This window comes from Malania oleifera, chromosome 10 (genome assembly GCF_029873635.1).
Source record: "Malania oleifera isolate guangnan ecotype guangnan chromosome 10, ASM2987363v1, whole genome shotgun sequence".
Classification (NCBI taxonomy): Eukaryota; Viridiplantae; Streptophyta; class Magnoliopsida; order Santalales; family Ximeniaceae; genus Malania; species Malania oleifera.
In genome coordinates, this window is record NC_080426.1 from 91825309 (window position 1) to 91843623 (window position 18315).

General features: G+C 34.0%; 1 protein-coding gene across 5 annotated transcripts in view; it reads left to right on the forward strand.

The window, feature by feature from the left end:
- Positions 1–3431, forward strand: part of LOC131166419 (uncharacterized) — a 49387-nt gene extending 45956 nt beyond the window's left edge. For all 5 annotated transcript variants that reach the window (XM_058124949.1, XM_058124950.1, XM_058124952.1 and 2 more), the window contains 2 exons: positions 1913–1975; positions 2999–3431. In XM_058124949.1, the coding sequence (XP_057980932.1) occupies positions 1913–1975; positions 2999–3184 (249 nt within the window). In that variant the 3' untranslated portion in view covers positions 3185–3431. The remainder of the gene's footprint in view (positions 1–1912; positions 1976–2998) is intronic.
- Positions 3432–18315: the final 14884 nt, after the last annotated feature.

Here is an 18315-nt window from a genome sequence, read left to right on the forward strand (position 1 = left end):
GGCTGCCCGCCCAGGTAGCAGTTGGGGCGGGGGTGGGGTGTGGTGTGTTGTTATTAGAATGATGTTAGGTGTCGAGTAAGGGATTGTTGCCCTATTTGTTGTAGGCGGGCTGCAATAATAGAAATATAAAGGTGTGATTAGTCTTCATTTCCTTTCTTTTCTATTATCTGTTCCTGACCCTATTTCTCATATTGTTTGCCTAATGCAGATTTTCCAGATTTATAATAAAGTTGATAAAGCTCATCTTCACAGCAAAAATCTGAATTTGGTTGTGACTAAGCTTCACTGATATTTATCAATCTTCAGTTGTAGCAATTGTATCAATTTTAAGGGCATTGCCCTAAGTTTTGCAGAATTGTGGCGAAGGATTCGTATAGATGTCCACACCTAGAGGGACTTAAGGTTTGATTGTTGTTGTGGAGGTGGTGGTCATAGTTTTAAGTTCTTACGGTTGATTCTATTGTTGTGACTACATTACCAACTTACTTTCACATTTGGCATTTGTTATGCTGCCATATTTGCATTGTCATGTGTCCCCATCAGTCGTGTCTCAGTTCTATGTGGGCTTCATTATTGACAAAGAATGTGCTGCTATTGTTTGATTATTTGGGATTATTTTTGAATTTAAAAAGTAATTTGGAATGATTTGTAGTAGTTGGGACACACTATGAAAATGAATTTTGGATTGATGACAAAAATGTGGGTTTTGCATGCTTGATGAAGTTTTAGGAAAATTTCAGAATCCTGGGATAATAACCCAAGTTGGCTGCCCATTTCTTACTTTTCTGCTGTTCTGATGTATCCATTATGTTCACTCATATGTAAAGTCATTCATATGCAAGCGCGTATTGTTTTTAAATACTACTTTAGCATCAAGTAATTTTTAGATTAATAAGCAATTAGTCCTTTTTCCAGTAGCCAATTAAGATGCAATTTCATTTGTCACAGAAATCTTTGCAAAGTCGCATAATGTGCATATATTTTTCCTTATTGTAAATATCAATTATAATATTTAATATTATAATGAAATAAATAGCACTTGTAGATTTCGATACCTTGGATCTGTTATGCAAGCTGAAGGAGAAATTGAAGATGATGTAATGCATAGAGTTAAAGGAGGATGGTTAAAATGGAGAAGTGCTTCAAGTGTGCCATGTGATTGTAGAATACCCTTAAAATTGAAAGGGAAGTTTTATAGGACAGCTATAAGACCAGCTATGCTATATGGATGGGAATGTTGGGCGACGAAGAAACATAATATTCAAAAAGTAAAAGTTTCCGAGATGAGAATGCTTAGATGGATGAGTGGTATAACATTGAAAGATAAATTAAGGAATGAATATATTCGTGGTAAGTTAGGTGTAGCCCCTATAGAAGATAAGATAAGGGAGGGACGACTCAGATGGTATGGACATTTGCAACGTAGACCTTATAGTGCACCTGTGAGGAAGAGTGACTTAGTTACTGTGGGGGGTAGTAGAAGGGGTAGGGATAGATCTAAAATAACTTGGGAGGAGATAGTAAGTAAGGATTTTATATCCTTGAATCTATCAAAAGAAATGGTCCATGATTGCATAAATTGGCGGAAAAGGATTGATATAGCCGACCCCACTTAGTGGGACTACGACTTGGTTTTGTTGTTGTTGTTGTTGTACAAATTCAAAGTGACTGCGTTTGCCTATCTGACATTCTAGTTCTAAGATGCATGATTGTCTTTCATTCTTGTCACTTCTTCATGAGCTTCTTTTTTTCCCTATCCTTTTTTATTATTATTTTTATTTAATGAAATGTCAGACCTCAGTCAGTTTGGTATTTTCTGCCTTGATTGTGCTCCAACTCGCGGGGTGATTAATTGATACTATTATATCTTATACAAATTTCCATGTCATATGAGGTCTGCTGTTTTGTTCAGGATCACGGGGAAGGCACAAAAGTCATGTGTGTTGAGCTGGTTGCTAATCGCTTCTTACGCAAGGTAAGAAGGTTTTCACTTGTTCATTTAACGTCTCGTATTCATTTTTGGTGCTGTATCATACTGCACAATGTATTAAATCTATAGAAGGCATATTAGAGCATATATGATGAACTGTTAAAATTGTTTATATGGTTTCCTTGTCACAATGGAGAACGGAGATGCAGCATTTGTTGGTTACTTTGTTTTAGGTTGATCTAATTGTCCTTGGTGCACCGTAATCTCTTCACTGAGGAATGAGGTTGATTGTTTGGGAACTGGAACTACCTGGAAATGAGCTTCAGGATTTGCTTGAACCCCAGCCACCCCTGCCCCCCTCTCTCTCCTTTTGTTGCAGCTGGGATGATTAACTGCAAAATCTAATTATGAAAGGGAAAACAGAAGAATTTGTGAATTCACTTACCCTATGTTTGGGAGCATAGATTTTGGCTCTTGAATTTAATTAGTGGATTTAGACTACATAATATAAAGTTGTATTGAGTTTCTTCCAAATTCATACCAAAAATGAAAACCGAAGGCACGTAATCTGCGCTCTCAAACACTACCTCACTGCACGTGGAGTGTGGAATCCGGATCTTGGATTTTGATTTGTGTGGAAGTGGATAAAATGCGATATAAAAATGTATGGATTTTCATCCAAATCCACACAATCCAAAATCAAGGCCTGAAATGCATATTGCAAACACAACTTTAAAATCTCACAAAATATTAAATAATTTATGTATGTGAATTCTAATCAGGCCCTTATAAATACACTATATAATACAAATAAGTGCCTGAATTGTAACTTCTCTGGAGTGTTGGATCTTTGTTATTCATATATTTGCTATCATATTTGTTTCATCTGTTTGGTAAGTCTTGGATTTCTATAAAGATAATTAACTTGTTTCTTTCTAGTTAATGTCATTGGCCTGTCATTTAGGTATATTTGAGAGTTCTCTTTTTTGGATCTGCAATCTTATGCTTTAGTCCGTGTTGTTTAAATGCATTACACCCTTATTTACTCTGGCTAAACATATTTGGCAGATGGTGCGTGTGCTCGTTGCAACAGCAATAAGGGAAGCAGCTGCAGGTGCAGGAGACGATGCTTTGCTGAAGCTGATGGATGCTACATGCCGGCGTGCCACCGCTCCTCCAGCACCTCCTGATGGTCTTTGCCTTGCTGATGTCGGTTATACTGAATTTGATCCACATATCTGCCTCATCTTCTAAGATAATTTTCGTACAATCATACAAATGGATGTATAAATTATCACGCAAATGGTAATTTCTCACCCTATGTGCAATACTTGGATTGTGTAAACAGCAGTCCTTCCTTGAAATTTCTGATGTTTGGACTGCTGCCTTGCGAATTTCCTGTAATTTTGCTATTATATATGCGACCAACTGCTATATCCAGACATTAATCAGCATTTTATTGAGAAAAAATGATGAAATGATCAAATGTTTTAAAGCTTAATTTCACGCAGAACCTTTGAATGGAAAGTTATTGGCATTTGAATTTTCGTTTTTTGGCTTCAAAATGATCCCCAATCAAAATTGAGTTCTTAGCAAATGTTGATGGTTAAACTTTATCCAAACAAATTCCAAGCACAGAATATCCTCTGTATATGCAATTATAGCACTGCTAATCTTAATACTGATTGTAAATTTCAACATCCAATTAAGATAAGGTATTCCGGTCCCCTGGTAGTGTATTATTCATAGGCACCAATGATGCGAGTAATGTTTTTATTTTAAAATTATTATTCATAAAACTAATTAATTGATTATAATTATAATTTTTAATTTTTTTGTTAATTAAATTCTCTTTTTTTATGTCAACTAGTGATATGCTAAAATGTTAAAAATACTGTTAGTATTTATGAATTAATTATGAGTTGGTTATGAAATATTTGTGTTGAATGCAAATAGTTGTAAATTACAAGATATAAAATGTTTTTTTCTTGTGTGTTTTGAAAGACCAAAACTTTTGTAAAGATTGTGCAAAGGGATTTCCTTTTGTATTTAATAGATGAAGTTATGTAATGAAAATAAAGGCTAAGGTTATTTTTCGTAAATAAAGTGTTGGTCTGATTAATAGGTACTTGGGGGGAAGGGGAATTGAGTGGATAAATATGTTATCAAGTTGACCATTAATCTCAATTTTAAAATGGTTGAGATAAGAGTGCAAAAGCTAAATAAGAAAACATGCAAACAAACAATCAAATCACACAAGTAAGAGCATAAGAGATTTATAACGGTTTGGTTAACCATGACCTACATCCATGCTCAAGTAAAAACTTGAGGATTCATTATCTAGCAATAGTATAGCACTTGTACTAAAAAGCACGATAGACAACTTGTTCAAGTTTCAGTGTATAAGATTCACTAAGCCTAGAAAAGCTAGTAAAAATGCTAGAAAGTGCTTGGACAACTTGTGCACACTTCGGATACAAGGCCTAATAGGGCTAGAAAGCCTTCAAAGATCCTACAAGCAAGTGATAGAAGATCATGAACAATAGAAGTCCTCAACAAATGCTGATTTTCAAGATGTTCAAAAGTTCAAAAATTAAATATATAAAATGTACCAATTAAATAAGTTCTGAGTTTTTAAATGGCATATCCTTTAAAAAATTTGAGTATATATGAACGCGCTCACGAGCCTATTTAATAACTTAGCTAATAATCTACTAAACAAGCTTTACTATCAAGTTACTAGTGAGTTGTCTAGCGAGCTAATTATATGATCTTACTCCAAGCCTAGCAAATTGACCATAATTAAGTTCGAACTTGGTGAGTTTCAAACATAAGGTCAAGTTTGACCATTTATCCTAATAAATGAGTTTCAATGAGCATTTATTGACCTAAAATAGGTCCTAAGTGACTTGCCTCATATGTAGACCTAATGTTAAATAGATAATGTTAGTGTTATTGCTTGGCCACTTAGGGGCATATGTGAGTTTCCATGGTGAGCTTTTGAGCCTTGTTACCCCTACATGACCACTTTAAGTCCTCGAATGTCACTAATGAGTCCTTGGAACCCCTACTCACTAACTACATACTCGTTATTCTCACCAACTAAGAGCATGACCAAGACCTCTTGGCAGCCTACAAGTCGTCGGAGTATGTAAGCCTCAACTATTTCACCAAAGAAAACCAATGTCTAGATGCTTGAAATCTTCATTGTCGAGATCCTCACCACTCACTTCCATTCCAGCTACATGTTGCAGTTGGGGCAATTGAAGGGCAGTGAGAACTCAAACTTGGCAAGATGGGCGAGCTTGGTGGAATGTGATGGAAAGGGGTTGGTTTGGATGCGTTGGACAAGGCAATTGGGTGGGGGAGGGAGGAGGAGCTTAGGGAATGAGGGGAAGATGATGAAATTATTTAGACACGTTGGGATACTATCCAAATTCAAATGCAATACTATGGTCTCTTTTGCCATAAGCACCAAGCTAGTCATACACACGCACACACATGCAATGGGTTGCTATCCAAATGCAAATGCAATACTATGGTCTCTTTTACCATAAGCACCAAGCTAGCCATACACATGCAATAAGCTACATTTTGGTTTGACTTGCTCTATAACTTGACTTAATTTTATTCAATTTCAATTGAACTACTTGAGTATCTTAATCAATAGAGTTTGAGTTATATAATACTACTTATGAACCTAGATGAACTTTCATAATTTTAATACTATTATAGTATATAAGTTGTATAAAATATGTGTTTCTAGATTTAGTTAATGCTATATTTATTTTACGTAGTTTAACTATATATGCATTTAATATTATTTTGTAATTATAGAGCTTGAGATTTAAGAACTTGTAATCAAGTCAAGTTTGAGCTAAAAAAATTTGAGAATGGTCAAATTCAAGTCAAATTTTGTGCTCAAAATTCTCAAGGTAAAGTTTGAAGTGGGTACCGAGTAGGGTAGGAGGCAAATGAGCCAAGCCAATGAGTTTTAACTTGCTTGAGCTTAGTCAAATTCTCTAATACACTTGAGCTCAAATTGAGGTTAAAAAATTTTGTTCAAGTTTCACTCGTTTAACATTTATATGACTTGATTTTTGGCTCGAGTAGATCTTGTTTCATATTAATAAAGGGGGTTGAGTTTGAGGGCTCAAAAGCTCTATTTAAGCTAAAGAACTTGACATCGAGCTCAACTTACTTCAAGTCTTTGAATGGTAATTTGAGAGATGCTTCAAAAGTTCAAAATTAAATATGTAAAATGACGCCAATAAAGTGAGTCCTAATACAAGTTTTTAAATGATGTAGACTTTAAACAACCCCAAAAATGAGTCAAAGAAACATTCATATATATATATGAACATCTTCATGAGCTTATTTAATAAGTTGGCTAACAAGCCCACTAAACAAGCTTACTATCAAACTACTATTGCGTTGGGTTGCAAGCTAGTTAAACGATCTAGCTCGCGAGCCTAGCAAGCTGACCATGATTAAGTTCAAGCTTGATGACTTTCAAATGTGGGATCAAATTTGACATGTTTTCTTAATACATGAGTTTAAATGAGCATTTATTATGTCAAACTGTAGAGACCCGAAAAATATAAAAAATAAAATAAACAAGGAAAGTGGTTTTTTGGTTGAGGCAAGAGAAAAACCGGTGCCCGTTTCCTAAAGGGGGAAGGAAACCGGCGACGGTTTTGGTAATTTACCGCGGTTGGGTAACAGGTAAACAGTAAATTTTGGGCCAATTAATAGAAAACCAGCGACGATTTTGTGAGAGTCTGAGAAAACTGACGACGGTTTCCTCACAGCACTGAAACTTATAAAGTCTTGTGAGCTTTAATTTTTGAATCAAAATTATTTCTTCTCCCTCTCTCTCTCTCTTTAAACCCACGAACCCTCTTCCCATTCTCTCTAAAATTCTACTCCATTTTAAGTTTGAATCGATAGTCAGGAACCACCACAGGGTTCTTGGGAAGATTTTATACAACGTAGGCGAAGCGGAATTTCAATTTGTGTTTCCAGGGCACCATCCCAAAATTGAGGTAAGGGTGTTATTTGAATATTTATGGGTTGTTTATTTGAATTGTTGGATGTATAGGCTTAAAAATGTGAATATGACTATAGTTCTAGAGTTGAACTAAGGAATGTGGATTTTTTAAAATACAGGGTTATGGTGTAGATGATGCAGACATGAGTTAGAATTTTGGCAAGTATTTTCCCAGGAAATAAGGTAAAGATAGTAATACTTGTCTGGTTGACATTCTACAGATAAAATGAAATATGCAGGTTCAGGAAAATATTAATATAAAAATTATTTTGGAAACTCAGTGGAATGACTGGGAAAAATATGTGTATAGTTTTAGGGCGTGGAAATTACGAACGCCGTAGGCATGAGATAGTAAAACAGTAAATAGAACTCAAAAAGTCAGGTAAGAGAAATATGTTATGCCAATTAAATTAGAAATATTATTAGCAAAGTATAGTATTTGAATATGGATTACAGAGTATGGTTTTGAATAAATTAGAGCATGGAAATTATATAGTATTATAGATGATATTTATTGACTTTTATTAAATTGTGTGGCATGAGAAATACTAGATTATTTACATAATTTTATACAAATTTACAGACTTACAATTATATAGTTTTTATAGAATTATGAAATACAACTTATACAGTTTCATTCACAGACCTACGACTATACAAAGGCTTACAGAATTACAGTTTACATGGTTATACAGAAATATGATTATGCAGTATTTTACAAAACCATGTTTATATAGTATTTTATAGAACCATGATTATACAGTATTTTACAAAACCATGATATACAGAGCATAGAACCATGACATACAGAAATACAGATTATATAGATTTACAGTTAATACAACGTCATGGTTAATACAGAGAATTATAGAGTCATGATTAATACAGTTAATACAGAATCATGGTAAAACATATCGATGTTATATAGAAATAGTATTATATAGTATCAGACCCTGATGGAATAGAGCAATTTACAGAGCATGGTATCGTAGTTATACAGTATAGATAGTGCAACCATACGTCTCAAATAGAGTATCGTATTGTAGATTGTGCCACAGGTAGGGTAGAGGGCTCCCTGGCGTCCGGACCAGGTGGAGCGGGCCTTTTGTGCTATAGGCATATACAAATGCATACAATTAGACTAACATTAGTAGGCCAACCAGTGCCTAGCCCCGCCTACAAGCCGCACAACCCAGTCATGAGGGGTTAAATCATGACATACAACTATCTAGGGAAGTTTTCAGAATCATGTACATATATAGTATACACAAAAAACAATGATTACCTATTATAGTTAGAAGTATGATTGAATAGATAACTCAGATATCTCCATGTTTTAAATGACATAGGCATGGGTTTTTATACAATGAGTTTTATATGATATCTTATTTATAGTTTTAATTAAAGGATATGTTGCGAATAAAGTCTTATGCCACACACTCTTAATAACATGTTTCTCCTTACTGAGAGGTGTCTCACCCCACCATTATGAACATTTTAGGTAACCTAGAGAGGTGTGCAAAGACGGCTCAGAGATAGAGGTGGCAACTGAGTCGGCACAGTTTTAGGGTGAGTCTTGAGCTGGATAGTTGAGCCCACAGTATTTTGGGATTTTTTTGGAAATGATGTACATGTATGTGTGTGTATATATAGGTGGGTCTGTAGTACTCTGGTATTGTATGTTTTGGGTTATGTTTTGGATGTTACATTTTTTTGCTGCGTAGGTAATATACAGTTTATGAACAGGTTACCACGACACCCCCTCCGGGCTGTGATGATGATAGATATAAATGTATACATGGTATTAGAGTTATGTTATATAGCTTAAAAATATGCTACGAATTTTGGGTCGTTACACGAACACTAAGTAGGTCCCAAGCTTCTTCACTTGTGGGTTGCCCTTGTTCTAATTAGATTATGTTAATGTTAACACTTGGCCACTTGAGGGTATAAAAAAAAACTCTCATTGATAAAAAATTGTGGCCTTAAAAAAAAAAAAATCTCTTCTTGCATTATTTAAATAGAGAATCATGTGCCTATAATATACTAGAAAGTATTGGGGAGACTGACTTTACCACATGACTAAATGCTTGGTAGTGATCAGGTGCTTGCCAAGTAACAATACATACTATAATTTTCTTTTGGGATACCTTGGAACTATAATATGAACGAGCCCTTTTGACTCCCTAGATGACACGAAACTGGGGAAGTTTGTGAGTGTCAGCCCTGCAACTTCCTTTTGATAAGTTAAGAATTAGCTTTTGTATAGAATTGGACTAAGAATTCCTATTATTAAGAAGCCTTGTAGTTCGTCTATGTCCTTTGAGCCAACCTTTGGGGTTAGGTCAATGAGTTTTGTCATTTTTTTCTTTATTTATTTTATAAAAAAAAATATTTCATGTAAAAAGGGTACCCCTCCGCCCGCGCCGGGGGGGGGGGGGTTGACATTTGGGCATATCTTGTATCCCAATATCCATGTCTAGATCGTGACGATTACCTGCAACCAAGAGAAAAAAAGAAAGTTTGGGAGAACCCATGTGGCCTTTTGAGGCCTTCTTTGATGCTCAAGTCAAGGATGGAAGAAGAAAAGATAAATTAGCAACAATACTTAAAGAGATTGTGTCCTCTTTTGCCTCCCTCATGAATCTACTTTACCAAGAGTTTAAAAAGGCTCCCCCTTTCAATAAGCTTCATCTTAATAAAATCAATATAATTTCATCAATCATGCTTATCACTTTCTTTTGGTTTTACAAGCTTTTTCAATCAATATTATGCTCATGCTCAATTATGCTCAATTTTTGCTTCACAACTTCTCACCCTTTTGACATCAATCAAAAAGAAAAGAAAAGATTTAAATTCAAATACAAATCATTTTGAGCATATCAATAACCATGTATTCCAAACATATGTACACACTCAAGTTATTGTTTTTCAATATTGCATGGATAGTGTGTAACTCACAGCATTTATTCAAGATACCGGCTGATAATAATTTCATGGTTTTTATGATATCAATTTAAAATTTAAAATTTAAATCATGATGTTAATCGATTTATGACACTCACCCTGAATTCAATACATTCAGATTTGATACCAATTATGCTTTTAAGTTTATTATTCATGCTTCATATATTGATTCATATCTTGTATGTTCTCATGAATATACTCATCAAATATCAATATCATGCTAAGATCATCAATGTCACATCATGCTCATAGACATAATCATGCTCATAAATAATTTGACTTTGTGATACCAAGTGAGCTTTAAGATTTGATATCTATTGAAATTTTTAACATATGATACCAAAAATACTTTATAGATACCAAAGCTTAATATCATATCATGCATAGTTCATGGATATAAAAAATATCATTCATAGCTCATGCTCAATAATCTCATGCTCAAACTCTATTCTTCTTATATCAAGATTTAACTTCATAATCATGCTCAAGTTTGCAATATAATGAGCCATAAATTATCAATATAAGTCAAGTCAAGTCAAGTCATACTCATGTAGCATATAGCATATCAATACATCACATGTAGGCAAGTAAGCATGTAGCATGTAACATCAAGGCGCTTATATAATAAGTTCAGATTTGTTATTTTCTTAAGTTAAGCCTAGTAAAAAATTCATTCTATGATTTTGGCCAACAATGCCATTTTCTATTTTATATATGTGTGAAGTCATTATTTCATTTTTGGTACCCATATTTTCTTGGGTCCGGAGGATTTTTCAAGGGAGGTTTCTCTTATCTTCCATACTTGTTTTGTTTTAACACCTTTCCTCTTAAATGGACATTCAAACTTTATATGCCCCTTTTTCTTGCATTGATAGCATATGGTGTTTATGTAGGCATTAGAAGATGTGTAAGTATAGTTGTTGGATTCTTTCGAGAAATATCCCATGTAAGAAATCTTTTTCTTTTTATTTTCAATTCCATTGAAACCAATGCCTTCTTTATTTAGAGACATTCTTTGTAAGCCAATCATCTTATCAAGGTTTTCCTTTCCTTTTGTGAAGCTGTAAATAATTTTATCCTTATCTTCAATTTGACTCTTAAGATTTTCTATCTCTTTCTTGTTATCAACCTTCTTTTGTAATTTTTCTAACTTTAGAGATAATTTTCTTATTCTATCCTCTAATCCAGAAATATACATATCTTTCTTATATACGGTAGAGGATAAGGATCGAAGGTCTTCTATCATCTTTTCATTCTTGGTTTCTAATTCTTTGATTTTCAAGTCTTTCTCCTTTTCGGCAAGATTTTTAGCTTCTAACTCCTTTGTCAAAGTTTCATTCTTACTTTCCATTTTCTTGATTCTAGACTCTTTTTCTCTTTCTGCATTCTTTAAAAATTCTAACTCTTTCATTAAACTTTCATTCTTATTCTTCAATAAAGTATTTTGTTTATTTGCTTTGATAAGCATCTTATGTACTTTGAATAAATCATTTTGAAGTTTATCATAAGATGACATACCCTCATCACTTGATTCATCATTACAAGAATTATTTGAAGATTTAGTTGGGGAGCTTTCTTCGTTATCCCATGCCATAAAGCACGTGTAAGAAACCTCTTGGTCACTTATTTCGTTCTTCGAACTACTTGTACTATCCCAAGTAGTGGCTTTCATGGCTTTCTTCTTTTTCCTCTTAGATTCTTTCTTTAGTAGTGGAAATTCCGGTTTGATATGTCCAACTTTGTTGCAATTGTAACATATAGGAGTTTTATTCTTTGATTTCTTACTAACTTCTTCTTCTTCTTCATCTGACTCAGATTTTTGAATTCTTCTCTTGAATTTGTTTCTCCTTCTTAGTATCCTTGCTAGCTTTTTAGATATAAAAGCCGCTTCATCTTCATCCATCTCTTTACTACTAAAGTTTTCTTGTGAGGCTTTAAAGGCTATTTTTTTCTTGGGCTTTGGTTTTCCCACTCTTTTCATTCATTGCCATTTCGTATGTGAGGAGAGAACCTATAAGCTCATCTAAGGATGTATTTTTCATATTTCTACCTTCTGTGATAGCAGTAGCCTTTGGTTCCCACATGGAGGGAAGACCTCTTAGAATTTTTCTTATCATCTCATAAGTAGTGTAAGTTTTTCCTAAGGCATTTAAGGAATTGATTATGTGAGTGAACCTAGTAAACATATTTGTAATTGATTCATCCGGGTTCATCTTAAAGGCTTCATACTCGCTTGTGAGCATATCAACCCTATTATCCCTAACATCCGTTGTTCCTTCATAAGTAACTTTTAGCTTATCCCATATTTCCTTAGCTGATTTACAAGCTATTACTCGATTAAATTCATTAGCATCCAAGGCACAATATAAAGCATTCATGGCACTAGCATTAACTTGTAGTATCTTATAGTCTAGGTCGGTCATATCATTTTTCTCTTTGGGAACTTGTTTTTCATTAACCATCTTAGTGGGAATTTGGTCACCTTCCATGACAACTTCCTATGCTTTCCAATTCATAGTTTGAAGATATATTTGCATTCTCTTTTTCCAGAAGGTATAGTTCAAACCACAAAAGATAGGTGGCCTAATTGAAGATTGTCCCTCTCCAAAGGGAGCTACGCCTAAGTTAGCCATTTAGATCTTATTATAGCTACTATTTAAGATTTGCTATAACCCCGCTCTGATACCAATTGAAATTGGGAATAGCTTCCCAAGAGGGGGGGTGAATTGGTTTTTAAAACTTTCTTTTAACTTCTTTTAAGAATCCTTAACTTCTTTAAATACTTAACCAATTCTTTAACTTATTTTTTTAATTTCACCAATCACACAAAAACTTAATTAAACAACCAATCAATTAAACGCAATCTTCAAACCAAACAATCAATTTATTTTCCAAGTATAAATGAAACAACAAATAACCAAACCAAGATATAAAGTATTCAACACTTTGGTAATATAACAACTCAAGATGGTTGTTTGTTTATATTTGCCAAATTTGAACCAAGCCCTGTAATGAATGAAAATTTATGCTTGCTGATGTAAAGCCCTGTATAGATGAATCAAATCATTCTTTCCAAATATTTAGAACTCAAATAAACTCTTGGTAAATTTATCTTTGGGATGTTAACCAAGTAACGTACTCTCGTAAGGTTTCCGCAAGATATGGTGTCACCAACGTACTCCCTTTCGGTTTCCGCAACCCAAATCAAAATTAAACCTTAAGTTTGTTTGATTTTCCAAATATATGTAGTTTATATGATTCCCAAATTTTAAATCATCCACGCAATTTAAATATGCTGAAAATAAAGAGTAAGGGAAAGAGAGAATGAGATGGAGATTTTTATGAGGTTCAGCTTATACCTAGCCTACGTCCTCACCTTTGGCAAACCACCAAAGGATTCACTAGTTCAGTTCCGTTGACGGGTGGAACAATACCGATTACAACACTCCTTGGTTAAGGCTAGAGCCCGCCTTCTCCAAACGATATTCCCTCGTTTGGTCACTCCTTACATAGGCTAGAGCCCGCCTCTCTAAGCAATATTTCCTTGCATAGCCAACGATCCAAACAACCCTTGGAATCGTCAAAGAACTACAAGAAAAAAGATATAATCTGCATACAAGTATACTCTCTTAAAGAGCAAGTTAGTACAATTTCAGCACTATGTACTTTGAATGTAAAATACCAATATGAAATACAATGAAGCTCAAGTGTAGAATTCACCAATATCCTTCTTAGATAAGGATTAACAGTAGGAATCCAAAGGTGGAAGAATTAGCACTTCAGAATTTCTCAGCAAAATAGATTTGCAATGAGTGAGCAAGAGAGATTTTGGAAGAACAAGAGTGCTTTTAGCTTAACAAGCAGATTTTCCAATTCTTGGATGAGTTTTGATTTGCAAAACCATGTATTTATAGGCTTTCAAACTTGTTTCCATGTTGCAAAAGTTTCCTTTAAGTGTTTCCCAAAATTATAGAAAGTTTGGAGCTCAAACGGCTATATTTTAAAATATTAGAATTTGAAAATTTTTCCCATTGAACAGAGTTTAGTTGACTGAAGTGTCGTGGTCAGTCAACTGAAGTTCTTTAAACCCCTTTAAAATAGAGCTAGATACAGGGTCAGTCATCTGAAGTAGGGTTCAGTTAACTGATGTGGCAAGTTCAGTTGACTAAACTCACTGCTACAACTTTCTGCCTGTTCTGGAAATACTTCAGTCAGCTGAACTTATTCTTCAATCGACCGAAGTCATCTGTTCAGTCATCTGAAGTCCCTCCCGTGAACAGTGTTCAGTTGACTGACCGCACTAACCCCACTTAAGTGTTTTAGCCATAACTTTTTTCTGTATAACTCCAAATTAGGTGTTCTTGGTTTCAAATGAAAGCTAAGAGAAAATCCTACAACTTTTGTGTTCGTAATTTTTTAAAATAATGAAGTTTTGATAGTGAAAAATACACCTGAATACGGCTATAAAAAAACTGATAGCAAACAGAAAAACCCTTTTTGGTGCTTTTTATTCCAAAAATGATTCTAACCCTTTTAAAATAATTTTTGACTTTATAAAATTATTTTACAGATATTTTAAAAGGTATTTAAGTCCAAGAAGTTAACCTAAGAGTTTCAAAATATTGCAAACGACATTTTAAACATTTAAAGTACTTACATGAAAACTTCTAAAACTTTTCTCATTCTTAAGTCTTCATGTTTTGTTTCTTCAAGCTTCCATCTTTTCTTCAAGCTTTCATATTTTTTTTGAGCTTTATCACTTTGCCTTTCTTTGGATCTTTTAGTATTGCTTGGCTTTCAACAACTCACTTATGTCTTCATATTCTTCAGGATTTAATATATCATCTTTAAATCCATGCTTGGACTCTTTTAAGCTTCATTTGATCCTCTTGAACACTTTGACCCTTGCTTTCTCATATATAAGCCCTGAAATATCATTACTCACACGAATACATTAAATTTCACTTGTTTGTTAGCATCAAAATAAGATAACAAGATTTTAAGCCTTGTAAGGCCAACATATGAGACACCTATTTTGGTATTCGATGTTGTGTGCCTTTGATTTGTAAGGAGTTATGAGGTCTTAAAGAGTTACTCCCTTTTACTTTTCTTCCTTTATTTAGGATTTATAGTTTCTTGATTTCCCTTATGAATAGCCTTAGGTTACACCTTTTTATGTCAATGCGCCTCTTTGTATTCCTAATTGTAGATATTATTTTATTCTCCATTAGTTGCCATCCACTTTTGATCTTTGAAAATAATATTCAAGATGAGTACTTATTTTTTACATTATTTTTTTCTTGGTCATTAATTATGAGCAAAGCCTATCTATTAGTTCTTAATCAAAGGAACTACCCCTCTTTAAATAAAAATAGGCTAAAATTAATACATTGTAGAGCTTTCATGCTTGTGCATAGAATCATTTTTTTCCTTTCCATTCTGTTTTTACCATATTATAGGTTGCGTTGGAACTAGTGTGATGGTTCGATTATGAGTAGAGCATTTCTGTCAATCTATGAGCAAGACTCATTTTTCAATTTGTGAGAAGAGTTCATTTGTCAATTTATGAGTAGAGCTCATCTATTATTTATGAGTAAAGCCATCAATCGATCTATAAGTATGGCTTATTTGTTCATTTATGAGTAAGACTTAATTTTTGTGTTCAAGCTGAAGCTCGAGTCTTTTATCCTTGACCATTTTTCCTAGTGGTCTTCTTGGACCTTTTGCTCCTAACTCTACCAATTTTCTTTAGGCAAGCCTATTTGTATTTTTTGTCTAACCCTAAATGTGTTTCAGACAAAAGAGATTACACCTATTATTGAATATCAAACGTGATTTGCGTCGTTCTTGCTTTAAAACTTTTTTGTGTTCATATTTTCAAGCTTATAGCTTTTTAAACCAGAAAACCTAGCCTTACTCTTTGAGCTTCGTAGCAATATCATTCTAAGAGTGTATTAGATTTGATTGTGTATGTCTACTTTATTCAAAGAGCTTCTATTTGTACAAACTATGCTGTTACAACTTCTTTGTGAACTGACGGTTCTAATATTGAATCGTTGAACAAATGGAAGGGTGTTTTTGTTGGAGAGACTTCTCCGCCTATTAAAGGAGAGAGTTAGCTCCACCTAAGTAAAGGAGAGAGGCGACTCCACCTATTGAAGGAGGGTTTGTAAAAGGCATCTTCGCTTACTAAAAGAGAGAGGCTTCATCGCCTATTGAAGGAGGTATTGTGAATCCTCATAGCGGGTTGCTTAAGGCAACGATGTAGGCACATTTTCCAAACCTTGTAAAAAATCTGGTGTCACTTTTATCCTTATCTCTTTCATTTATAAGCATATTTACTTTGATTTGTATCTACTGTGAATGTTGTGAATATTTTTATTGTTTGAAATCTGTAGTAGTTATGAATATCATATTGATTTAATCTACTAGGAATTTTATTGTGTTGGTTTATCATTCACTCAGGTTATAGCATAAACTATCTTGTGGTTAAGCATACTTTTATTAATATTTGATCTACTGTGAGTATTGTCAATATTGTGTAGTTTGGCTTCATATTGAAATCTTAGCTTAGACTCTTTAGAATTTAAGGATTTATAAATTGATAAAGTTATTTGTTGAGAATACTGCTGTGATTGAGAAGTTAAGATCACTTGTGAAAATAATATTTAAAATTGATTAATCTTCTGCATAAATATTTTAAATATCTAATCCACCCCCTGATGTGTTCCTAAATATTCTTATTTAGTCCCCCATTTACCTATGCGATGTTCTTATTTAATCTGTAATTATCACTTCTTATTACTATTTAGAGTTACATGTGGTATGTTTGATGTTTTAGAAAATTGAAGCTTAAATTGAAGAGTTAAGTAGTGCAAGGAGTCAATGCAGCAAGTTGGAAACACAAGGCTTGACCAAGTGCACGATTAGGTCTCTATAGCCTTGATCCAACTACACTAGAATGTCCCTGATCAACCATTTGGTGCAATCAAGGAGTCACAAGGGGTGACCAGGTCGGGCTAGAAGACTCTAGAGTGCTAATTAATAGCAAGTTCACAGAATATCTCAACTAGGGTGCGACTAGGAGACTTTGGATGTGCGACCTAGTCGATGATGCCATCGACTAAACATAGAACTACTTGAAAATTTTCCAGAATATGTTGACCAGGGCGTGACCAAGAGACCTTGGCAGTGCGACCAGATTGACTTCTGTTGATTCTAGGAATATGCTTCGTGAGATTATTGAGGATTGTTTCTTGATTTGAATTCGAGTGTGTGTAAAATCTAAGGGGCATAAAAATTAAAATTGGAAGAGATAATTAGGGGTTCTTTTTAGCTTCCCTTAGTCTTTTTTTCGGCAGAGAACCTTGGATTGTATTTTTTTTTTGCTTAATTTCGGATTGCAGTAGTTTAATTGTAGTTTCTTTCTTGCTTTGTTTTGATTATGAATTTCAATAAAAGTTACATTTACAATTTCTTTTTTCATCTTGTATTTGTTCTTAATTTCATGCATGATGAGTAGCTAATTTATCCTATTCTCCGGTTGTGATGAAACCCTAATTTAGATTTGCATAGCTAGGGTTAGCTAGTTGTTCATAATAGGGTTTGGTTGCATGATTCTAGAAAAGAATCTGTGTTCGCTAGATTGGGTATGCCTAGTTCTCCCAATCGTGCTCCAGACAATTGGTGCGAACCTGGATATGCTATACTACTGGAGCGGATTACTTGTCTTTGTTTAGGGTTCATCTGATGTCGTATTAGGATGAACTGTTGAAACCCCATTACGGATAATTGATCGAACCTAATTATTGTGAATTAACGGCTTAGAGTGGATTCATAACCAGGGAATTAATTTTCCACAAGGAATTCAACTTAATTAATTTTATTTCTTAGTTTAAATAGAAAACCCCAAATTCATTTTTTTCTTATTGTTCCATCATAGTAAATTAGATTAATTTTGTACACTGCTGCATTGAGTCCCTGAGGATCGACACCTGACTTACTCACTGTTCTACCAAACTTGGGACTAGTTAGGTTTATAAATTTTATTTTTGGTAGTTAATGACGCAAGCCTTGGCGAAGCTATCAAATTTTGGCACTGTTACCGGGGACTCACTAACGGTAGTGAGCCGAAATTAGTGTAGTTTACTGCTTGATTTTTATTTTTATTTTCTTTGTTCTTTCATTTTTGTTTGTTATTCAAAGTCTTTATGTTCTATGCTAAATTGTTGTATGCATGGTTTGAGATCTCTGGAACCCAAATTAGTGACTATTGACCTTGAGATTGAGAGATCTTGTAGGTCGGTTAGGAAATCCACTTCGAGTCTAGACTTAGCTGAGTTCTCTGATTCTAAAGTCATGGTCAAAT